The 25722-nt window shown below is 40.1% G+C and overlaps 1 protein-coding gene across 1 annotated transcript in view; it reads left to right on the top strand.

Annotated features, from left to right (window-relative positions):
* NEB (nebulin) overlaps nt 1-25722 on the top strand; it is a 194957-nt gene that overhangs the window by 51059 nt on the left and 118176 nt on the right. The window contains exons 40-52 of the mRNA XM_077830379.1: nt 1409-1720; nt 1865-2071; nt 2706-2810; nt 9470-9577; nt 10499-10810; nt 11039-11242; nt 11815-11919; nt 12906-13013; nt 13786-14097; nt 15416-15619; nt 16693-16797; nt 16908-17015; nt 18216-18527. Of these exons, the coding sequence (XP_077686505.1) occupies nt 1409-1720; nt 1865-2071; nt 2706-2810; nt 9470-9577; nt 10499-10810; nt 11039-11242; nt 11815-11919; nt 12906-13013; nt 13786-14097; nt 15416-15619; nt 16693-16797; nt 16908-17015; nt 18216-18527 (2502 nt within the window). The remainder of the gene's footprint in view (nt 1-1408; nt 1721-1864; nt 2072-2705; nt 2811-9469; nt 9578-10498; nt 10811-11038; nt 11243-11814; nt 11920-12905; nt 13014-13785; nt 14098-15415; nt 15620-16692; nt 16798-16907; nt 17016-18215; nt 18528-25722) is intronic.

Genomic DNA, 25722 nt, shown 5'->3' with positions numbered 1-25722 from the left:
AGTATAGCTTTTGTGATATTAAATTGGCTCACAGTGATCAAAGAGCAATTGCTTCATTAGGAAGATAGGGAGATACATAAGGAGTCAGTCTAGCATGGCTCTCATTCAGAAAACCAATTTTACCTGTATAGTACAAGTTGTTTGTCAAAGTGACTTTGCTAGGGCACTTTTTAAAGGTGACATTGTATATAGTAGCTGTATGCTTTAGTTTAGATATACATGTGTTACTCCTTAATTGCTGCACTATGGAGTTCAGATGTTAGCCTCACCAACATCTGAATGCAACAAAGGGCACTTTGTAATAAATTATGTTTGCTGCTAATACTACAATGGTAGGACCTGATTACTCAGCTGTTCCAAGTCTCTGTTTAGGTGACATTTGCACTGAAGTCAGGGGGGCAAATCCTACAGAGAAAACCAGTACAGGGTTTCACTGTGCAAAGGTGGGGTGGGAGCACAGAACTCAGGGTCCTCACAGAGGTTCCCTGAATACCACTATTCAGGCTTTGGGTCTAGCAAGGACAAAATTAGCCTATGGAAGAGGGGAAGGGGAAGGCTTAAGGAGCTGATGCTGTGTTGATCCTCAAGTTCTTCCCCACAGCCTCAGAGTTGTAATAGACACTGCAGAGTGGATCTGCAGCTGCTTCATAGCCTGGGAGGAGGTTTCCTCCCTCCCAAACCCTCTCCAAGAAGCTCAGCAGCGCAGATCAGAGCCTGATACTGGGCCTGTGCACTCTGCTGACTAGGATTTAGGCCAATGGGAGTGTTGCTTGAGTATGGACTTAGTTTGGGTTTAAGGCTTTAATCCATTACACCGTTATTAAGAAAACAAAACTCAGAAACAGTGGGAAGCAGCTTCTAAGTTTAAAAACAATTGTTCAGTCTTGGAACTAAACATAACCACAGAGGTCATTTGATCTTCAAACTTGGGCCAAACTCCAGACCTGAGCTCAAAGTGTTAGTATAATAAAATCCAAATATTTTTCAAAGGGATGCCTCCTGCAAATTGGAACTTCCTTCGTTTCTTATCAATCTCTATCTTCTCATATTATGTGATGCCATGACAGTGAGATTCAATAACAGCTGCCCTCAGAGCCTACATGAGGCACGGCAGGTCGCAGGGCATTATGAAGAAACATTCCTTTTCATGGAAAAGATTTTTAGGATAATTCTTTTTAAAATGTCCCTCATAAAGATCAAAGAGGTAGGACCCCTGAGTTTTTTCAAGGATTAGCATCAGATTAAGTAGAAAACGCTACGAGTGCTGTGTTTGCCCCAGTGATGTTTAAATAGCATATGTCTAATGGACAAGGATTTTTCTCAGAGGAAAGGTTGATTAATTATTTTCTCAATTTGATTTGTTATAGGCAAGGTGGTTTTAAGGCCTTTTGTTTTGTTTTCTTCACAGTACAAATATAAATTAGGTTATGAAATGGATAAGGGGAAACTTGTAGGCTTCCGCAGCCTCCAGGATGATCCCAAACTAGTCCATTTTATGCAAGTGGCTAAGATGCAGTCTGATCGTGAGTACAGGAAAGCCTATGAGACCAGCAAAACCAGTTACCATACACCTGCTGATACATTAAGTATCAAGGCAGCGAAGGAGGCACAAGGTAACATAACCAACTCTAACTACAAACACCTGATCCACAAATATATCCTCCTACCAGATGCAGTTAATGTGGAACTGACCAGAAATATGAATCGGATTCAAAGTAATGTAAGTTACTGTTTTTTGTTGTGAATTGGCTACTGTCTATACTGTTTTTTCAGTTGTGTATGAAGATTTTTTTTTTGAAACAAGCATTTTTCAGTTGCTGAAGTTTGTAAAATGTGGTTTTCCTTTTTGTCTTCTGTTTTACAGAATAAGTACAAAGAGGACTACAATGAATGGTACAAAGGACTTGGTTGGAGCCCTGCTGGTTCTCTGGATGTGGAGAAATCTAAGAAAGCCACAGAAATTGCAAGTGACAGGAATTACCGCCAGCACCCAAGCCTTTTCCCCTTCACAAAACAGAGTGACTCCATGGACATGGTGCTAGCAAAACACAATGCAGATGTGATGAATCAGGTGAGTGAAAATTGTGTATGTAAATGATCACTGTGTAATTCAGTATCTCTGCCTCTCTCCAACATTGCTTAAAACACATGCCTCCCTGGCAAACTTGCTTTGCCAAGATAATTAATTTCTTTTTAAGGTGTGAGAGAACAAGCCATTTGCAGATTTCTTTTACCAGATCCAAGCACCCAATTACTGGCTAAATAGTTCCTTCTCCTATTTTTCTCAGGGTTAGATCATGCCATTGTTACTTGTACAGTCTCAGTTATTCTCACTGGCATGATAGAAATGTTAATTTCTAATTCTGAGGTGTTGGAGGGGAACTATAAGCTTCCATAACAGCATTCAGAAGTCTAGCCAGTATGGGTCTCATCGTGCCCTCTTTACTAAGGAGAAACACTGTCTTTAAACAAATGACTGTGGAACAGGCTGATAGTCATTGCGAGAAATGCTCACTAAGGGCCTGATGAACTGACCTCAGTGGGAGCAAGAATGGATCCTAATTCACTTGAATTATGGATTAAGTCAGTAAAAATATATACAATCAGCAAATCCCTCTCTCTTTCTCGGTCCATAAACAAAGTACACACAGAGAGCTCTATCTATCATTCATATTAGCATATCTGGTACTCTTTTTTTCCTGTAGCATATGTACACTCAAGCTTGGGAGAAGGATAAACTTCAGCTTCATGTGATGCCAGATACACCTGATATTCTACAGGCCAGACAGAACATGGCAAATTACAGTCAGGTAAAGAGTTTTAAAATACTTTATAGTTCGTTTTTGAATATATTCATTCTGTTTTCCTCAATAAAAGGTGACCTGTCATTTAAGGGTAAATATTTGTTATGAACTAGAGGAAAATGAAAAATAGATGGGACTTGGACTCCTACGTCACTTAAGAGCTTCTGAAAATTTAATCCTAAACCTCTTGCTAAACATAAATATTCGCCCTGTTCAGCAAGGTGAACTCAGAAAAAGGCTTACTGCATTCTTTATACCTCCCACAGAGATGTACCGGTTCCTTCATGGCCTCAGTCAGAGCAGGTTACAAATTCCTTGTTCTAAAATTCCAAACCCACTATGTGCAGGTTTCTCAACCCATCATCATGGACCCACTGGGCACTGTGATAGTCTGTCCCTTGAAATGTTTGAGCACTACTCTGTGCAAAACCTCACCTTCATGCTGATTTCAGTTTTGCTGCCAGAACAATAAAGTCTCCACAGCAAACTGCTGTGTTTCTATCAGCTCCCTTTGTGTCTGTCTCCCTCTCTACTGGGTTCAAATATAACATACTGGCAATGAGGAATTTATATCCCATGAATATCCTCTGTTCCCACTGCCTGAAGAAGAAATAGCAGATAATAATATACGTATAAAATGGGAAAAGTTCACCTGGAGGGACCAGATGACAGTCTGCTGCTTTTTGGTGCTGGGGCAGTGTGAGCCAGCTAGCTAGAGAGAGGGAAGTAGGCAAATAAAGACAGAACAAAGGATCTGGGTTGCAGTTACTGCTGGAGCTGTCCAAACAGAGCAGTAACAGCAATGCAAGCAGCCATTTTGGCTTACCACGTGCAAGAAGGCTTTAGCCTGCACTGTGGGTCTTCAGCCAGCAGAGGGAGCTGAAAGGAAGAATTCTGCGTTCTACAGTAAGCACACAGCGAGTAAAGGGAAATCAAGGGCAGATAGTGCACAGTTTAGAAAAGGGGGAATTTCACTGTGGCAGAGAGGATGTCCAGAAGGCATGAAGTGCAACAGTAGATCAGAGTAAAATGGCAACTTTTCTGGGCAATGTTGGTGAGTCTGATGAAAACCACAAATCATGAATGTACCTTGAATGTTTTGAGCAATTTATTGCTTGCAACATCATTCCAGACAGACAAACGGTTTCAAACTTGCTGACAGTGATGGGTCCAAAGGCATATAGACTGCTGCATCACCTGTTGTGTCCAACAGGGCCTGGAACTTCCACATATGCTGCAACAGGAACACTTTTCTCCTATCCCGTTGATGATAGCAGAATAATACCAGTTCCATCAGTGACATCAGAGAAGTGGAGAATTGAGAGCACAGTTTGCTGCTGCTCTGACGAAGTTGTTGGGGTATTGTCAGTTTGATGCCCTGTGTGACCAGTTTGTCTCTGGATTCTGTAATGACGAGATCCAGAAAAAGTTAGTGTCTATGTCAGCACTTACCTTCAAAAAGGCTGTTGAAGTAGCTATTGTCATGGATACTGCAGAGAAGGATTCTCTGGACTTCAGTGTGAACCAAGATGATCACGTCCTGCATTGGCAAGATAAAGGACCATGGGAATATAAGAAATTTACATGTGGCCATTGTGCACAAACTACACACACTGAGAAGGATTGTGAACATGCGTGGTTACCTGCAGGAAGTGCCAGAAGAAAGGACAAATTGCCATGGCCTGTTGCACAGTTCAGTGACTGGCAACCCAGAGTAACCTTCAATCTAAGAAGACACCTGTGAAGATTGAACCTCAGAAAGGACAGAAGTTGGAAATTCATAATGTGGATAAAGACAAGAGTTCTAGTGACACTGATCAAGACCTAGCCCTACACATGTTATCAGAAGCTGGAGTAAAAAATGGCATCTTGGTTACTCCCTTGATTGAAGGTGTTCCTGTAAGAATGGAACTTGAAACTGGAGCTGCCATCTCACTGATTTCTGCATCTACCTATCACCAGATATTGTCACATGCTCCTCTGGAAGAAACCACCACGGTTTTGAAGCCTTATGCTGGAGAAAAGTTGGTAATAGAAGGGTTATTCCAGGTGACAGTTAAACTAGATGGACAATCAGTTGTTTTACTCTTGTATGTAATCAAAGGAAAGTTATCACCATTATTTGGCAGATCTTGGCTTGAGACGCTTAAGGAAAATTGGACTGAGATCAAGGTTATCATGAAAGCACCTCAGAGTCTTCAAGAAATACTGGACAGACACTCCAAAGTCTTTGAAAAAGACCTTGGACAGATGAGCAATGTGTCAGTGAAGCTCACTATTAAGTCTGATAGACAGCCAAAATATTGCAAGCCCAGAGTTGTGCCTTATACTCTGAAGTCTCTGGTAGAAGCTGATATGGAACATTTAGTGGACACTGGAGTCTTATCAGTTTCATGTTCAGACCAGTCCACAACCTTGTATTGAAGATTTGTTTGCTATTCTTAATGGAGGACTGTGTTTCAGTAAATTGGATTTGCTCAATGCATACCTACAAATAGAGATTGATCCAACATCTCTCAAATATCTCACAATCAACATGCAAAAAGGCTTATTTTGTTGTAACAGGTTGCCTTTCAGTAGCACACTGATACTTGTCCTATCCCAGAAAGCTATGGATGAGATTCTGAAGGGACTAAACAAAGTTCAGTGCTATTTGGATGACACCCTTGTTACATGAAAGGATCCGGAAAATCATGTTCAAAATTTGGATGTTGTCTTGCAGTGTTTGGAAGGCCATGGACTGAGAGTATGTCAAGACAAATGTGAGTTTTCAAACCTTCAGTTGAATACCTTGGACAAGCAATTGATACCACAGGCCTAAGGAATCACCAGAGAAAGAGAAGGTGGTTTTTCACGCACCACTCCAGAGAATGTGTCACAGTTACATTCATTCTTAGGGCTGCTTAACTATTAATCTGCCTAATCTGGTGACAGTATTGGCACCTTTACATGAAGTGTTACAAGCAAAGAAAAAATGGAAGTGGACTCTGTGTGTGTGTGTGTGTGTTTAAGGAAGCTAAGAAACTGTTGAATTAGGCGAAGTTCTTACTCACTTTGATGCCTCACTACTATTGCAATTGGCTTGTAATGCTTCACTGTCTGGAGTATATGAGTTCTTTCCCTATATTTTTCCTGATGGCATGGAGAAACCAATTGCCTTTGCTTCACTATCGCTTACTATGCTTGAGAAGAACTATGTACAAATAGAGCAAGAAGCTCTTAGCATTATCTTCAGAATTCGGAAGTTCCATATCTATCTGTATGGTAGATATTTTTACCTTGCTGATGGATCATCTCCTGTAACCTTCAATTTTTTCACCTAAACATGGAATTCCATCATTAGTTGCTGCTCGGATGCAACGGTGGTCATTGCTACTTTCAGCTCATTCCTATACTATTCAGTTCTGTAAAGGAGCTCAGCATGGGAATTAAGCTCCCATTAGCCCAAAGAAACATCAGATGAAATGTTTTATCTCAATTTGATGGAGAGGTTACCCATTACTAGCACAGATATCAACACAAATCCGCTAAAGGATGATGTGCTTTCTCTTGTGAAGGGAATGGTATTACAAGGAACAGTGTTAGATCATAAGAATCCCCAGTTGACATCACATCAGCGTGTTTTATATCTGAATCACAACTGCATCTTATGCGGAATAAGAGTGATCATTCCGGAATCACTTCACTCTCTGGTTTTCGAAGCTCTTTGTGATTTTGGCATTGTATGAGTGAAGGTTTGATGACAAAGATATTGAGAGGAAAGAGAAGTGCTATAGTACGTGTCAGTAAATTCAGCATGATCCTGGCCCAGCTTGTTTACACCTTTGGTGTAAACTCATGAGCCTCAGACTCATTGGACACATATTCTCATGGACTTTGCCAGACCTTTAGTCACAGTCAATGCCTATTCAAACTGGCCAGAGATTTTTAGAATGATTTCTACCACAGCTACCAAACCCATTGGACATCTCTGGATGTTTAGCCAATTTGGCTTACTAGAACAGTTGGTGATTGACAACAGACTTCAATTTTGCTCTGAAGAATTTCAGAGGTTCCTAGCTTCAAATGGAATTCAGCACATATGTTCTGCTCCATTGCATCCTGCTACAAATGGACTTGCAGACTGGTTTTACAGTCATGTGAAGCCAGCTTAAGAGCTAACAAGTCTATTTAGAGTCATCAGCAGAAACTGGACAATTTCTTCCTTGTCTACAGGAACACAACATGTGCTACTACCCAGAAGTCAACTGCAACTCTTTTCTGGAAGTGATCTTTGTGTACCTGTTGGGACCTGCTACATCCTGATGTTGCCTCCTGTGTAGCCAAATCCCAATGAATGCAAATTGATTAATGATGTGAGACTCATCATTTTTTTTCAAGTAGGAGACACAGTGTGGACTGACAACTACAGTTGTGGAGTGAAATGTGTATCTGGAGAACTTGTAAAATGCACAGGACTTGTTTTGTATGTGGTAAAACTGTCTGGTGGTATTTTATGGAAATGATCTATGGATCAGTTGCAGCCTTGACAAGTTCTGGAGTCTGGAGATGTTCCAGTAGGACTTTCTGTTCCTCCTTTCAAACCTCCTTCCATTACAACTCCTAATGCCAACAGTTTGGTGGAAGAAACTTTGGTACCAGATCCAGCTGATTCCTTACCCCGAACTGTTCCTGTTGTCAAGGGCACTGCAACACCCTTGTAACCATATTATCCCAAGAGAGTGTGAAAACCAGTTGTATGCCTGAAGTTATATATTGTTTAGTTAGTGAGTTATTATTCCAGAGCAGAGTAATCCCTTGCAATTTGAGAGTCTGTGGTAGTCCACCCACAACTTTTATTTAGGTTATATAGTATTTCATGTTAGCCATGTAAATGATGATGTATATAAATTTGGGAAGTTTTTTAAAGTAGGGTGGAGAATGTGATGTTCTGCCTTTTTTAATGTTTAGCATTCCCAGTGCAAAGCCTCACCTTAGTGTTGGTTTCAGTTTTACTGCCAGAACAATAAAATCTCTGTAGCAGACAGCTGTGTTTCTTTCAGCTCCCTTTGTGTCTGTCTCTCTCCTTCTCTGCTGAGTCAAAATATAACAGGCACATAGAATACGAAGCATTTACAGTTGTTTCCACCTTTCTTTCAGACTGTCTTTCTTAATTTTCCTTCTAAATATAGGATAGTGACAGTCTGTGCTAGAGATTTTTCATAAACTAATTTGTTTTTGCTTTCTATGGATGGTTAGAGGCAGGTCTATTACCTCCAAGTGCCAAGTGTTTAAATTATATGTGCATAGTTCAACTGGATTGCCTTTTTTAGAGCTACAGTACATCCTCATTAATAGGAAATTTGCAAATCCATACCCAATATTGGTAGTTACTTCAGTTCCACTCCAGTGGCCAAACTTCCCAGCAAAGTATTAGTGAGTGAGGAAGGTTGATCTGGTGTATAGGGCACTAGACTAGAAGTTGGGAAGCCTGGGTTCAAATCTCTGCCCCATCACAGACTTTCTGTGTGGTTTCGGACATCTCAATTAGCCTGTCCACCTCATTTCCCTCTATGTAAAATGGGGATAATAGCACTTTCCTACCTTACCGGGGTGTTGTGAAGATAAATACATTAAAGATTTTGAGGCATTATGATACTGGGGACTATAGAAGTATGCAAGATAGAGAATGAAGTCTCACATTACTCAGGTTTCTTGGACCTGATCCTCAGCTGGGGTAAATCAGCGTATGTTCTCTTAGATGGAGTGCCACATGACAGTGGACATCAGCTGAGGACATTGGCCTGTTAGTTTTTACAAATTATCCAACAATACAGAACATACTCGTGTGTTATGAAACTTTAGGATAAATAATCAAAACTAAACTGAACAAAGTATATTTTGGGTGTCTCATCCTTGCTTTTGGACTGTTTAATTCTCAGGGTGCATCCAGTTCTGTTAGCCTCGCAAAGAAAGAACTAACTGAACTCTGATTTTTAAATTGGTATGATAGATGGGGATCAAATTCTTTCCTGTTGTAATATCATTTAGTTCGGTAGAGTGACAAAGGGAATGAACTAATCTCTAAATATTAATGATTCCTTATGTAAGAACAAGCCCTACAAACAGATTATTTGTAATCTAGTAAGCACTTGTGAAAAAAACCTATAATGTATTAAAGACACAATCCCTAATACTGCCCCTAAAGTGTCAAATCTTGATGTCCTCAGGGTCTATTGTAGGTTTAGCCACAGCCCTGCATTAGACAGTGCGGATCACATAGCCCCAGTGAAAGTATCAGTAACTATAGGAAAACAATGCTTCCAAATGCTCCCCAGCACACAGAGGGACAGCCTGCAGGGGTGCAGTGTATGCTGTCCTGCATATCTGGCCAGCTCTGCTCTTAGGGAAAGGGCAGCCTGCTCCCTGAATGGGGCTCTTTGTGCTCTCACTTTTTGCATCCATGCAGGGCTCAGCCACAACCTGGCCCTCAATTTTCACACGCTCTTTTCTCAGGCAAAGCTTTCACCTGAGTAAGGGCTGAGTTAAAATGGAGTGTAGTAGTCAGGGCTTGGATGCAATGTTTATGCAATGGGCCAGCATGTTAAAATACATGTGTTCTATTTGTATTGTTTTTACAAAGATGCAGGGGGAGTTTTGGAAAAACTATCTGTTTTCAATTTTAGAAACTGTACAAACTTGGATGGGAAGAAATGTTAAAGAAAGGCTACGACCTCACACCTGAAGCCATTTCAGTGAAAGCAGCCAAAGCTTCGAGGGACATTGCAAGTGATGTAAGTGACATTTTCAATTCGATCTGTGATGTATTTTATGCACTCAGTCACAGTCTAATAAACCTCATTGAGCCAGGTCCATCCCTGTGCTCCGAAGGTGTGCTGGCAGGGACAGAGAGCTAAGAGACCTTTTCCTCCCTGTGTAACCAGTGGGACAGAATCTCTTAGCATTGACGAGAGAGTAGGAGAGGGATTGCTCTCACATCATTGCACCATGACCCCAAGCTTGCTGTCTGCCTTCTATTTGGCATGGGATCAGCCTGCAGTACCCAGGGCTATCTGCTTTATGTTTTTAGAGCAGCAGCAAATTTTGACCCACTAACTCATCCCACCGCCCTGAGTCAATCTACCATGCAGCTGCCCATGTAGAACAGGTCTCAGGGCAGACACATGCCCAGCACTGCTCCATATCCTAACCTCAGTGCAGCGCTTGTATATAAGGACAAATGTTTGCTAATTTTTAGGGAAACATTCTGGATAGTCAGGACCCTACATTTTCCAGTGCTCACTTTTGTCCCTTGAGACACTGGATTATGTTTCTGCCTGGGAGTACCAAGCAAGCAGTCTCTCCAGATTGTAGTTAGTTGGTAATTCGTGCAGTGGAGGAGACATTCTGAGAGAAGTGCAGCCTGCTCTTCCTACGGAGTCCAAAGGCTCAATTCCTTCAGCAGCAGAGGCATTCCTAAGACACTAACATCAAGCAAAGTTATGCACATACATCAAGGGAATATTAGACCCTTAAGTGTGAAACCATAATGATCTACTCAGCTTCTAGCATCCAAGAGAGCAAAAAGTTCAAGTTTGCTTGTGAGTCTAACTGCCAGCATACATGGCATCCTGGTGAATGTATCTGATAAGCTGTTATTTCCCCATTTTCTCATTCTTACCCTAATTTGAGTACCACAATCTTTATGATTTTAGTACAAGTATAAAGAAGGTTACCGCAAGCAGCTGGGACATCACATTGGATTCCGCAGCCTACAGGATGATCCCAAACTTGTGTTGTCTATGAATGTAGCCAAGATGCAGAGCGAGAGGGAGTACAAGAAAGATTTTGAGAAGTGGAAGACCAAGTTTAACATGCCCGTGGATATGTTGGGCTTCCTACTGGCTAAGAAATGCCAGTCGTTGGTTAGTGATGTAGACTACAGACGGATCCTACACCAGTGGACTAGTTTGTCAGACCAGACTAGCATCATCCAAGCTAAGAAAGTATATGAACTACAGAGTGATGTAAGTTTCCTTTTTACTTGATCTATTTCTTTTATATTTATGAAAGATATATTCATTATTGAAGGGAATCTGGTGTCCCTGTAGAGCAGAAATGACATTTCCTCTTGTAGTTCCAGCAATACAGATTATAGCTAAACAAGCTCTATTAATTACCAGTTAATCCTTTAATGCAGTTCATTGATGCAGACAAGAGAATGACATTCCCTGATTTCTTTGGTTCCTTAACAGAATGTATATAAGTCAGATCTTCAATGGCTTAAAGGCCTGGGGTGGATCCCATCTGGCTCTTTGGAGGCAGAAAAGAACAAGAAAGCTTCAGAAATCCTGAGTGAGAAGAAATACCGCCAGCCACCAGACACTGTTAAATTCACAAGTATCCCTGATGCCATGGACGTAGTTTTGGCAAAGTCTAATGCCAAAAATAGGAGTGATGTAAGTTTCTGAAGGCTGAACATTTAATTGAACAGATAAATGAACTTGTAATTTATTTCAAGCTCATATAATGTTAAAATTAATATAATTTGAGTCAACAGTGACTAATAGGTCTTTAAAAAAGGAATTTTCCAATTGTTGGTCATAGCCGTCTGTTTAGCAAAATGTCAGATTTCTGTGATTTTGGGCCCATTTGGCATCTTGAGTTCAGCTGTCAAGAAGTCCCAAGTGTGATTCAGATTATCGTGGCTGCTCTACAGAACTTATTCAATGTTAAGCATAAATAATGTCTTTACCCTTGGTTAGTCATGCTGTATATGGGACTGTTATAATGATGACTCTTTGGCCTTCCACATACAAAAGGGATGCAAAAAATTGTATTTAAATAGAACTCTAAGTGATTAATGCATTATTTTCTTCATCCATCCAGTACCATTTATATCTCCCACACTTTATACTTGTGTGACAGGTTTTTGTATTGCTGTTAAAGACATAAGGTGAAGCTGAATGAAATCTGCTATTTATACAAAGGTTCTATTAGACATACTGGTTTTGTTTGTTTCTCCTTCTAGAGACTTTACAGAGAAGCTTGGGACAAGGACAAGACTCACATTCACGTCATGCCTGACACTCCTGAAATCCTTTTGGCTAAAGCAAACTTAATCAATACAAGTGATGTAAGTTTGATTCCATGCTACACTGGGTGTTCCATGAGCTTATGATTTGAAAATTCACTTCATGAATGCAGTCTAAATTGCAGTAAAGTCCTTCAGAATTTATTCTGGAACTCTTGAATTCTTACAACCTTTAACATACCCATGGTCTTTTTCCGGTAAACTTGTTATGTGGAGGGAGCCAATATGGCAGCTATTAGATTACAAGAAAAATACCAACAAAGCATGCAGTATGAGGTTGCTATCTTTAGATATGTCCATTTCATCCCTATTGCTCAAATCAACATCTTAGATACCTCTCCAATAGAATGTAATTAATCTAGCAACCTGTTGTGGGAAAATGTCTAATTGTAGTGAGTTGAATTTTTAGAATTATAGAGTATCATTTTTTGTCAAATTCTCCTTTGTCCTGGAACATAAGAAAGAAATGCCAAAAAGATTTATCACTAGTATTCAAGAGGAGAGGTCATGATAGGTTGAAAACAGACACATCGGGGGAGGGGGGGTCACTGTTGACCTTCTCAGAAGTCCATGTCATTGTGGTCTGCAGCAATGTTTATTAATCAGATTACATATTTAAAGTAAATGACAGTATTGGTTGCAAATGAGTTGCAAACCTCTCCACAGTCAATCTATTGCAGTTATGCAATAATTTCCACCCTTAGTGGAAAATATTCTGTAGCAAGAATAGCACACAAAACTTTTGACTAATTTCTAGCACCAAGAAAGCCACCTCAGAAACCTAGAAATGTGCTTTTTAATTTAAAAACATGATAGCTCGGCTAGCATGCATTGGCAATTGAAAATTAGTAGTAGCCAACTCCATTTGATAAATTCACCTTTGTTTTCTGCACAATGTGAAAAATAGGAATTCAGTTCTTGAATTATGGTGTAAAATACATAGCATTTCCTTTCTCTCCAAACATCAACATTGGAATACTTTTCTGCAAAGTGTGCTTGCAGTCATTATTGAAAACTTTTCTCAACAGAAACTCTACAAGTTAGGATATGAAGAACTGAAGAAGAAAGGCTATGAGCTTCCTCCTGATGCCATATCACTCAAGTCAGCAAAGGCATCCAGAGACATTTCCAGTGAAGTAAGAGTCTTACTAAACTAAAATAACAGATAGTGTGGTTAAGCCCTATGGGGCTGAATCAGTGCTGATTGAAATCAATGGGAGTCTTTCTATTGGTGTCAGTGGGATTAGGTCTTTCTGTCTTTCAAAAAAAAAAAAAAGAAGGCATACACTGGATGTTTCAATGCAAGGCTAGTCATCCAACATACATTGTGTTTGTTTTTTTCAGTCTGCTGCTATATATATCACTTAAACCCAGTTTATTATTGAAATTTTGTGGGTAACATTGACATTTTATTTCATTTGAAAATTGGCATAATCCATCAGTGACTTAGACTGTGCTGTGGAGTTGCATGTAATTGTTTGAAGATGAATGTTACTCACTGAAATAGAGTTTGAATTCAGATTTAATATTTCATATCAAACCTGGAATTAACCATTACATGGACTGTTATTTGCTAAGTATAACCTGGATCCCACAAACCCGTATGTGAATAGTCCCAATGAAGCACACTAAGTGCAGTGGAATTCACCACATAAATTGGGACTACACAGATGAGGAAGGGTTTACAAAAGCTGTGAACCCTATCCTATGAAATTATAAGGGCTATATCTTGCACTGTAGTGGGGTTAAGGATACTCAGCTATTTATAGGAATCAATCATCACCTCATAGGATTGGGTTCTTAGTATGTTATAATAACTAAGGAGTTTCACCAAGAGTTTTTACAAAGGTAGCATTTCTAGGTTGAATCTGAAAAAGCATCAATTATTCTTTTCTTTCTTTCCAACAGTACAAATACAAAGAAGGGTATCGCAAGCAGCTTGGCCACCATGTGGGAGCCCGCAACATCCAGGATGATCCGAAGATGGTGTGGTCTATGCATGTAGCCAAGATCCAGAGTGACAGGGAGTATAAGAAAGATTTTGAGAAATGGAAAACCAAGTATAATACTCCCGTAGATATGCTGGGAGTTGTACTTGCCAAGAAGTGTCAGGAACTAGTCAGTGACATTGATTATAGACATCCTCTGCACCAGTGGACATGTCTGCCAGACCAGAACAATGTTGTACATGCCAGGAAAACTTATGACCTTCAGAGTGATGTAAGTCCTACTTTTACCAGCTTTGTGAAACCTGAAGTGTTTTATTAAGTATATTTTTGCTCCAATGTCAAAAAACATATTTAAGGGCTATATTTCTGGACTCTTTTGTCCTGCAAAGACCTTTTATGTACTGGGTTGGTGAGTATTTTCAGACCAGTGACAATAGAAGTGAACTCTTCTACAGGTTAGTAAGCTCACAATTAGCAGCAGGCAGCTTTCTATTTGTATACTTACTAAGTACTGATCTCTTCTTGAGCAATTTGGAGTTAAGTTTGTTGCAGGGGATTTGAACTCGCCATGGAGCAGAGTGAGGGCAAGACCATCTGAATTTCATAACTGTAAATAATTACTATTTTGGCTGTCTAAGTGACATGTCAAGAGCTCAAGTGGCTGGGAAGTGCAACCTCAACTGTGACATTTGGCAGAGGAAGAGATGGCTGTAATTTCTGAAATGCACTTTGAATGTCTAGGCAGTCTCCCTTATAGTTGTAGCTGAATCTCCATCCTGACAGAAACAGAATTTCCAGCAGATGGAGTAAAATTTCTGGGGAGTAACTTGTATAGGCAGAATTGACCCTTGGTTTCAGAGACTGTTAGGGCATGTCTACATTGTAACGTAAACCTAGAGTTGTACAGCTCGAGTTAGCAGACCTTGGGTTTCTTGATTTAGGGCTTGAAAATTTACAATCATTTGTATCCCCAGATTAGGAATTTTTAAAGTCTGGGTACCAACCTGGTGTTCTAGCATCTATGCTGTGGTGTGGAGGCCCCAGTCCAGCCACTCATATCCAAGACTTCCTAGTGCCCTTCAAAAATATGCTCTCCAACCCTTTGTTTGTGGTGCACTGTGGGAAAACTTGACTGTCCACCAAAGTTGACTGTCCTGAGAACAAAGAAATGTGGCCCATGGGATTGTGGGATACTTTTGGTGGACTCCCAGAGCACAAGTCTACAATGTGAAGCAATAGGGATGGACCTGTGGCTCCAGGCTTGACTCAGGCTTAGAACCTCCACTCCCTTGGGGTCCTGGGACCTGGGTCCGAGTCCTTGTTTAGTGCAATTTATGTGTAGACCAGATTGGTGGCGGGGGAGGATTGAGCCTGAGTTTGAACCCTGGGCTTACACTGCAGCACAGATATACCCTCAGTGTTGAACTAGCCCTGTCAGAGGACTGTGAGGTGATAACCTCTGTTATCATATGATATTGATTAAACATTGAGGCTCTCTTTAATTGGTGCTGCTTTGCATTGAAGAAAAATGTTCATGTTGTCTAAATAAATAAAATAATAAACTGTCTTGTCTTCCTCTGTAATTTCAGATTTTATATAAATCAGATCTTCAGTGGATGAAAGGCGTTGGCTGGTCCCCAGCTGGCTCTCTGGATGATGAGAAGAATAAGAGAGCAACCCAGATCCTGAGTGACCATACCTATCGGCAACACCCAGACACGATCAAATTTAATAGCCTGCTTGATTCTCTACCAATGGTTCTGGCAAAGCACAATTCTGAAATTATGAACCACGTGAGTTTTCTATTTGTTTGCAATTAGAATTAAAATGATATAATTTTTCTGGATGCTCAAGATTTGCTTTTCGGTTTCTAAGGAAAATAAAGAAGTTTGCATAACAATATTATAGCCTTTTCATTGAATGTCAGGGATTTATTTCCATTATAAGTGACTACTTTTGTTTTGTATTTTGAGTTTCTAGCACATAGTTAAGGTATATTTTAAAAATATATATTTAATAGTTACTTATATTTAAGATCAGAAACATGAAAAAGTTGTTTAATAAGATATTGGCTTTATGTTTTTACATGTTGGTTTATGTTGTTACAAAATAATTCATGTAAAGAGCTAGGCTGTATATTTCCTTTTCAAGGAGGGGTGCAATTATTTATTATGATTGTGCAGAAAATTGGCCAGTTATACCTAGCAAAGATATTCATATAAATGTCAGGTGATTTGTTACCCAGAAAGTTTCAAGATTCAATAGATCTTTGCTAATTTGCATTTCTTTATCTTCTCAAAAGGTAGTATCCATACCCTTACTTCCAATCTCTCTGATCAAATGGCAGAGTTTATAGTGAATTGCCATATTTAAAAGACTTAATCATAATTCCAAAATACCTAACAGGTTATTTGTCAGCAAGTCATGAAGTATTAAATAACTGAAGCTGAACTGTCATTGTCAAATATATAGGCAAAAATGCATTTGGTTATGTGTAATGCTTGCTTTATTTATTGTGATTCACACTATATTAGTCACTCTGGGTGAAATCTTCCCCCATTGAGGTCAATGGCAAAATTCCCATTTGACTTAAACAGAGCCAGGATTTCACCACTTGAGTATTATGTCATGCAAAAGTCTCACTAAAATCACTGAGCAGACTTGTGGAGTGAGTCTCTAGGTCAGTGCAAACAAGAGAATTTCTGTTGTTATTTTTAGTTTTAGTTACAGTTGTTCTGGACTGCATGAAACTCTTAGGATTCTTGATCTTGATCACGCTTATTCAGTGAGAATTATATCTGACCTGAATAGTGACTGAGGTCTTCATGATTCCAACATCTTATTACATTTGTTGTTTGCTTTTCAGCGCTCATATACAGAAGCTTGGAATAAAGATAAAACTAGTATCCACATGATGCCAGATACCCCTGATATTTTACTGGCACAGCAGAACAAATTGAATTACAGTGAGGTAGGTGATGCCTTGCTTAAAAATTAAAAGGCAGCATGTGAGAATATTTAGATAAAGAAAAGAACGTGCATTATTTCTGAAATGTAATAAATATTTTTTATTTTTTTTAGAATCTGTACAGACTTGCAATGGAAGAGGACAAGAAGAAAGGCTATGACCTACGGGTAGATGCCATTCCAATCAGGGCAGCTAAAGCCTCCCGAGATATTGCAAGTGAGGTAAGTAAACTTGGACCCTTCTCCTCTCAGCTTCAGATGTCTCAACATCATAATGAACAGTTAAGGGCATGCTTCATCAACACAATCATATATCCAGTAACACACTTTCCAAACAATAAATAGGAGTGCAACTGGTATAAAATCTTTCCTACAGTTCCTGTAGGTCTGTCCTTACTTTACGTGTGGCGAGGTTCCACTCCCAGTATCTGTTGTCTATTTGAGGATCTCTGTTTGATGGTTTGAAGGATGTGACAAATGAAGTTATCCTGTCCAGTTTTGATTCTAACTAATGTCTCTTATTTAATAATAATTGCTAGTCAATATTTTTAGCTGAAGTAATCTCTTTGTTGTCGTGAAACCTTCCAATACTGCCTGTCAGACCTTTTCCAGTAACAAATCCACTTAATTGAAACTGGCTTTTGGAAAAAAGTGTGTTTCACCTTGTTAACTAGCTGACTTATGTAAGAGCATTAAACAAATTGGACTACATTTTAGGCTAAACGCTAGTTGAGAAATTGATATGGCCATGACCATGTACAATGGCTTATCCAGTGACAGGGAAAAGTTTTTCCTCTTAGAGACTGTCAAGCTAAACTATTATTGTCTTATGTTGAAGGTATATGTAATATTTTGATACTTAGTAACCAAATTTAGTACTAGTTTAACAATGTTTTCCAATAAATTCACTAGGCGTGTTTGTTTTTTATCTGTTGGATTTTAATTTTCTTGTTGTTTCTGTAAAATTGCCAATAAAGCGTTTTGTGTTTAAGAACATCTTAACAAGGTTGAGGCCGTTATGTGAGGAAGTAACTGATGGGCACCTCGTAGAGAGAATCTGAATTCTGACCTCAGGGGAGCCAGACCAAGGAATTAGAAATAACTTTGATACAAATGTCTCAGGCAGAGGAAACTGTAGTTTTCCTCTCCAAACACTCCAAGGACCTAGTTCAAAGACATCTTATTACTTACATGTTTAAGGAAGTCTTGTGTCTAAACTTCTTTTTAAGTGCAGGGAGCCCTATGAGTGCTTTAGCACTCAGATACCACACTCTATGAAGAGAACACTTCTTCACATAAAAGCCTCCATACTCTGAGCTCATGATGAAATCCTCCAGAGAATTGCTATAGGATGTTTTCTTAGCCCCCACTCCCCAATCTTACTTATTGAACTTTTTTTTTTTTTTTTTTTTTTGCCTACAGTACAAATACAAAGCAGGGTATCGTAAACAGCTTGGCCACCATGTGGGAGCCCGCAACATCCAGGATGATCCGAAGATGGTGTGGTCTATGCATGTAGCCAAGATCCAGAGTGACAGAGAGTATAAGAAAGATTTTGAGAAATGGAAGACCAAGTATAATACTCCCGTAGATATGCTGGGAATTGTGCTGGCCAAGAAGTGTCAGGAACTGGTTAGTGAAGTTGATTATAGACATCCTCTGCACCAGTGGACATGTCTGCCAGACCAGAATGATGTTGTACATGCCAGGAAAACTTACGATCTTCAGAGTGATGTAAGTCCTACTTTTACTAGCTTTGTGAAAACTGAAGTGTTTTATTAAATATGTTTTTCCTGCAATGTCAAAAAACATATTGAAGGGCTGCAATTCTGGACTCTTTTATCCCGCAAGGACCTTTGCTGCTGCATACTAGATGATGGGTTGTCTCAATTTTAGATCAATTGCACGTGTATTCCCCCTCCAAGGTCCAGCAAGGGGGCAGCCACTTTAGACTTCTGGGTCCCAGCCATCACCCCTCTGGGATGGAAATCTGCATCTCAGTCACCACTCACTAGGCCTCCCTGCCTACTAGTGGCAGTGGCAAACACCACCAATTTGGTTTACTTAAGGTATCCTCTCTGCACCTATGCACATTATACATCATTTGAAAGTGTATTATGTGACCTTTAAGATGAGGAATGATGTGGGGCTGTCAAGTGGTGCCATTACCATAGAAACTGGGATAAACAGTGACACCATCAACAGGTTAAAATAGCTACTCTGAAATATTTGCTTTTGTTTGTTATTTTAACTCTGTGCATTATTTCAAGACAAAATTGAATTTCTCTGTGACTTCAAAGTATCATAACAACAACCTAAAGGATAAACATCTATTAATAATTTTTTACAGGTGTAATGTAATTGTGTTGGTGACATTTCTAATCAAAATCATTATCATCATCCTCTTGTTCATAATTATGGTCTCTGTTGAGAGTACGTGGGTTATCATGGTCTTCATTGCCTCGACATGTACACAGTTCTGTGCAGGACAGATTATTCTGATTACAGACGCTGCTGATTGTGCAGTGACCCCTACTGGCATATGCACAGAGAAGGTCTTGTAAAAGCTCAGATGCCATTGGGCCCTTGAACCATACAGGAAGTAGTTGATCATCCATATTTTTCCATCCATGATGCAATGGCAATGCAATATCTGGTCTATCTGTGTGCACATTTATCTAAATCTTTAACATGCTCTTCAAAACTGTCCTTCTAAGGTGGGAGTTTGGTCAGTGACTTGTCCTTTTCAATGGTTAAATTGAGGTGCAAAACAATTCAGGTCTCTGTGGGTGTCAAGGTTCCTTCCCCACTCTGAACTCTATGGTACAGATGTGGGGACCAGCATAAAAACCTCCTAAGCTTACTTTTACCAGCTTAGGTTAAAACTTCCCCAAGGTACAAACTATTTTATCCTTTGCCCTTGGACTTACACTGCCACCACCAAACGTTTATCTGGGTTTATTTTATTAGGAAAGCGTTGTTTGGAAATGTCTTTCCCTGCAAAATCCTCCCAACCCTTGCACCCCACTTCCTGGGGAAGGTTTGGTAAAAATCCTCTCCAATTTGCATAGGTGACCACAGACCCAAACCCTTGGATCTTAAGAACAATGAAAAAAGCATTCAGGTCTTACAAGAAGAATTTTAGTAGAAGAAACAGTAAAAAAGAAGTAACAATAAAAAGAATCACCTCTGTAAAATCAGGATGGTAAATACCTTACAGGGTAATTAGATTCAAAACATAGAGAATCTGTCTAGGCAAAACCTTAAGTTACAAAAAGACACACAGACAGGAATATCCATTCTATTCAGCACAACTTAATTTCTCAGCCATTTAAAGAAATCATAATCTAACGCATATCTAGCTAGATTACTTACTAAGTTCTAAGAGTCCATTCCTGTTCTGTCCCCGGCAAAAACATCACACAGATAGACCCTTTGTTTTTCCCTCCCCCCAGCTTTTGAAAGTATCTTGTCTCCTCATTGGTCATTTTGGTCAGGTGCCAGCAAGGTTATCCTAGCTTCTTAACCCTTTACAGGTGAGAGGATTTTTCCTCTGGCCAGGAGGGATTTTAAAGGGGTTTACCCTTCCCTTTATATCTATGACAGTGGATCTCCTTTTCTTACTTGCTCTAGTCATACAGCACCACTACCAACTTCCTGGCTGCAGAAATTATGGCTTGTCCATCATTTTCTCACAATTTGGCAAGATCTCTGAAGCAGTAAGCTCCCTTACTAAACATCTGTATCAGTGATCTAATTACTATGGTTCCTTTGACATTAAGAGACCCAAAAGCCATATTGGTTCCTACTTCAGGAAGTGTTGCCTTTCTTATTAACAAGAGAACCAACAAAGACTCTGGCAGACTCCAACTTCTTTACTCCCAATGCCAAGTGAGTGGACAGATGGCACCAGGTTCCTCAGAACGGGTTTGAGCATTTCTTTACTCATTCAGTTCCTAATTGTCTGGTGGTAGCAGCTGCTAATGAGCTGTCTTGTCAAACCTACATTTACACTCCAGCTACGAAAAGGAAGCAATTCAGGCCACAGCATTATTCTAGACCCTTTTTCCAACAGAGACCACAATATTCCACTAAGAAGAGATCAAACTTCCTAGACATCACTAGCCATATTCTACTGTGGTGGAACATTCTTACCAGACGTCTGTGACCTCAAAGCAGTTGCTTTGACTTTTTGATCAAGGTCAGCATACTGATGATATCTCCTCCCTTCGAGTCACACCTATCCCTTTTTTTTTTTTACTGTGCTTGGGAAAACATCATGTCAGACAAGTTGCTACTCAGCATGGTAAAGAAGGGATATGTTATCCTGTTCCTTTCCATTCCTTTTCCTAAACCACCTTCCCTGTCCCTTTTCAGGGACTCCTCTCATGACACTGTGTTCCTTCAAGAGCGGTAGTCTTTTCTAAAATTGGAAGCCACAGAGAAAGTACCTTACCAGAGGAAAAAGCTTCTATTTCCAGTACTTCCCAGTCTCAAAAAACCCTGTGGTCCTCCATCTCGTTCTAGACTGAAGAAAGCAGAACTATTTAATCAAAAACATCAGGTTCAGGAGGGTCACCCTTACTTCTATTATCCCTTCCCTGGAGACTGTTATGGTGCCTTACAAGATGCATACATCCATGTGGCAATACATCTCTCCAACAGCAAGTACCTTTGATTTGTGGGAGGCACCAACCACTACCAGTACACGGTGATCCTTTTCAGTTTGTCATCAGCCCTGAGGGTCTTCACCAAATGCATGTCAGCAGTAACAGCCATCTCTATCATTTGGGCATTCAAATAATTCCTTGCCTGGATGATTAGCCAATCCAGGCAGCATCAAGCATATGGCTCCTAATCATCAGACAAGTATTCTCTCATCTAGATCTGAAATTAATTGGGAGAAATCTCAGTTACAACCCAGTAACTGCATAACTTTTTTATAGGAGCAGAGCTTAATGCCGGAACAGCCATAGCTTATCTGTCAAGGGAGAAGCACCAATCTATAGCCACCCTTTCTAATGCCCTCAGCTTCAGCCCAATGACAACAGTGCATAGCAGCCTTCTGTTCCTGGGTCTCATAAATGTACATAATTCTGCATGCCAGACTTCACCTTTGCTATCTGCAAGCTTGGCTTCATTCGGTATATCATCCTTCCACGCACCATCCGAACATGCAGATTTGCATACATGCTTGAGTGCTTTACTTTATGTGTGAGTAAGTGGGCCTGAGGAATGTGTGCAATAGGTTTCTGTTTTTCTCTTTGAACAGACCATGACTTTGGTTACAAGCCTCCATCAAAGGATGAGGGAGACATAGAATCGTAGGACTGGAAGGGACCTCGAGAGGTCATCTAGTCCAGTCCTCTGTACTCATGGCAGGACTAGTATTATCTAGGCCAGACCTGACAGGTGTTTGTTTAACCTGCTCTTAAAAATCTCCAATTGTGGAGATTCTACAACCTCCCTAGGCAATTTATTCCAGTGCTTAGCCACCCTGACCCTAGTTTTTCCTAATGTCCAACCTAAACTGCCCTTGCTACAATGTAAGCCCATTGCTTTTTGTCCTGTCCTCAGAGTTTAAGGAAAACAATTTTTCTCCCTCCTCCTTGTAACAATCTTTTATGTACTTGAAAACTGTTGCCATCTCGGTCTTCTCTTCTCCAGACTAAACAAATGCCTTGTTTTCAATCTTCCCTCATAGGTCATGTTTTCTTGACCTTTAATCACTTTTGTTGCTCTTCTCTGGACTTTCTCTAATATGTCTATATCTTGGTCAACCTCAGACACAAGATCTTTGTTCTGCTTCAGCTTTGTGAGCACTCTCAGAAGGAGAAGAGATGGAGAGAATGCTTACCAGAACTGACCGGATCAGGGAAGAAGAAAATGTGATGAAACATGGTCTGTGGCCGGCCCTGGAGAAAAACCTGGTCAACTCAGGAGGTTTCCCTCGATATAAATGTATTAGAACTCTAAGCTATTTGTTGGGCCTGTGAGATATTTATTCCCTCCATCCAAAACCAGGTGGTGGAAGTTCTCACAGACAACACTACAAGGAGATGCAAGATTGTCTGAACTGTGACAGGAGGCTTCCTCCTTTGGAATCTGTGTATTCATCACAATGTTTCCCGGAAGGCTTTTCACCTTGCAGGAGTGAGAAATACACTCCTAGTAGACACCTTTAGCTGGGTTTACACAAAGCATCACATGCAGTCAATCAGGAAAGACATTCTCCTCCAAGTTTTTTGCTGGTAGGGTACGCAGTAATAGACTTGTTCATGGCCAACCTCAACAACAAGTGCATGAGGTTTTTCTTCAGGGCTGGCCACAGACCGTGTTCCATCACAGATACTTTTCTTCTTCCCTGGTCCAGTCAGTTCCTATATGCGTTCCCTCCAGCTCTTTTCCTTCTGAGAGTGCTCATGAAGCTCAAGCAGAACAAATATTATTAATCAACATTGTACAGACATGGCCAAGACAATTTTGGTTCATGGATCTACATCACCTGTTGATCAGTTTATCGACAATTCTACCAATAAGTACTGAACTTCTGTCACAGAAGCAGGGCAGATCTCTTCATCCAAATCTCAAATCCCTCCATCTTACTGTGTGGATCATCTCTAGTTGAATACTCATAAGAAAACCTGCTTCTGAGAGATGTGGGCCATTTTGGTGAGCAGCAGAAAGGAATCCACTGGAGCCAAATACACATCAAAGTAGAAGAAATTTTTCTATTTGGGCACAACCCCGCAGTACCCTCAGACTGAGGTTATGCGTGTGGTGGGGTATCTCCTGCATCTGAAATCATCAGGCCCCTCAAATAATTCTGTGGGAGTTCACCTACTTTTTACTTCGGCAATACACCTGCCAATAGACAGGTTTTCCATTTTCTCTCATCCTCTTGTTTCTTGATTTTTAAAAGGCCTAACCAACTCTTAACCTCCTGTGTCAGTTCCGGTACACAGCAGCAACATGGTCATTTGTACATACCTTTTCTACTCATTACACCATCATACAAGGCTCTCATGACAATGCTAATTTGGTAAGTTGCTGCTACTGTTTCTATTCAGATGATCAGAAGTCCCTTTACCTGTAAGGGAACTGCTGTTGAGTCACCTACCTGGAATGTATATGTGTCCAATCACTCGAAGGCATTTATTCACCTTGCAGTAACTGTTGTTCTTTGAGACGTATTGTGCACATAGATATTCCACAGCTCTCCTGCCTTCCCTGCTACTTGGGTCATGCTTACAGTAGTGTGAAGGAATGGAGAGGGTGACAGTGCACATGAGAACGTGGTCACATGCATGACCTTGTGGTACTGCTGTTAAAAGTCTTTGATTTGAGTGCACTGGGAGCATATATACCTACTGTGGAATGTATGTGTGCACAACACATCTCAAAGAACAACAGTTACTGCAAGGTGACTAACCAATTTTTTTCCTTGCATCCAGCCTTCGATCCAACACAGTCCTTCTGCAGTTTTGACACCGTTACTGTTCTCATATCTGTCAAAGACTTCAATTACAGAATTAGCTGTGTCAGATCCATTTAGAACGTGCTCATGTTCTTAGAAGCCAATTTATCAAATATGTGGTGTTTGTCTCCAGATATCATTTGTATAACAGCCATGGCATCTCTGAGGTACACTGTGGTTTCCTTGTTGCACACTCTTAGCTCATGGTTCTTTTAGATTGAGCTTCCAGCTGTTGCCCTAATTTAGCTTTATCTGTTCTTCTCATTGTTCCATCAACATGGTAGAAGGAGATAGGCACAGATCATTTTGGGTGACTAAGATCAGTTGCCTTTGAAATGTCTTCTCTGCATCCTGCTGAGGACAAGACTTTGGAAAAGAACTTTTGGACTGATAGCTGCTGCAGTTGTCCCTCCCTTGCCAGGCTTAAATTTGGTCTTCTACACACCATGTCAGCAAATCTTTTGATGCTAGATTTCCTGACTGGGCTGCAAAAGCTATGTGTGCCATCGGAATCAAGAGCATTTGCCCCAGATCTCTCCATTTGTTCTTTGCTAACATGTGCGCTTTTCAGCAGAGACTCTTGGACATTCGATGTTACATGCAATTGAGTAGATATGTTGATAAGTACCTCTGGATGTGATTCATGGTCAAATGGATTTGTCATATTGTTGAAGACACGTGTTGGTGAGAGCTGTAACATGCTCTTCATCCCCCTTCAGTGCAGAGGCAAGGACTTGTTAGCGGACTTTGTCTTCACTACTTCTTGCTAGAATGCTTCTTTCTGTAATAGCGTTTCCACATTCTTAATATGAATGTGTGTATTGTCATCCATAACACTAATACTGACCTGTGCGTAAGTGTCACTGAATTAAAAAGTTATTTTCTAGACCATTTCAAAGGCTAGTACTGCATACATAGACAGTTACACATGAAAAGCTTCTACCAGGCAGACTAGATGCTACGCTGTATGTACAAAACCTTACAGATGAGAAGGAATTAGGAATTCATGTAAATTTATATCGACCCATTATCCAGTACAAACTGTGGGCACAAAATCTACTGCTACTGGTGTACAGACTTCCGTGTGCGACTGATCTGGTCAGCCAATTTCAATTGGAAATATATGAAACTATTATAATCACTTGTGAGATGCTTTGACAATTAAGAATATGCAGTGTGAACACATTTCATGTTAGTGTATTGCAAAATATGGATATTTGCCATTTTGGTCACATGCTACACGTCTTCACCATTTCTTTTTAAAAAATATTTGTCTGTGCAAAACTAATAGAAAAATCTTTTAATACATTATCATTTGGTAGCTTTGACCAACAAGCACCACATTAAGGTGTTTAAATCAATCAGTAAAAATGTGGTCCTAGTCAGTTTGCAGTGTGTCTGGAACTGAGCAAAATGTGACACTTACTGATTTTGGTTATCGTTGTTTCACCT

This window comes from Eretmochelys imbricata, chromosome 11, assembly GCF_965152235.1.
Source record: "Eretmochelys imbricata isolate rEreImb1 chromosome 11, rEreImb1.hap1, whole genome shotgun sequence".
Classification (NCBI taxonomy): domain Eukaryota; kingdom Metazoa; phylum Chordata; order Testudines; family Cheloniidae; genus Eretmochelys; species Eretmochelys imbricata.
Note: the sequence above shows the minus strand (reverse complement) of the source record. Positions and strands in the feature narration are given on the sequence as shown.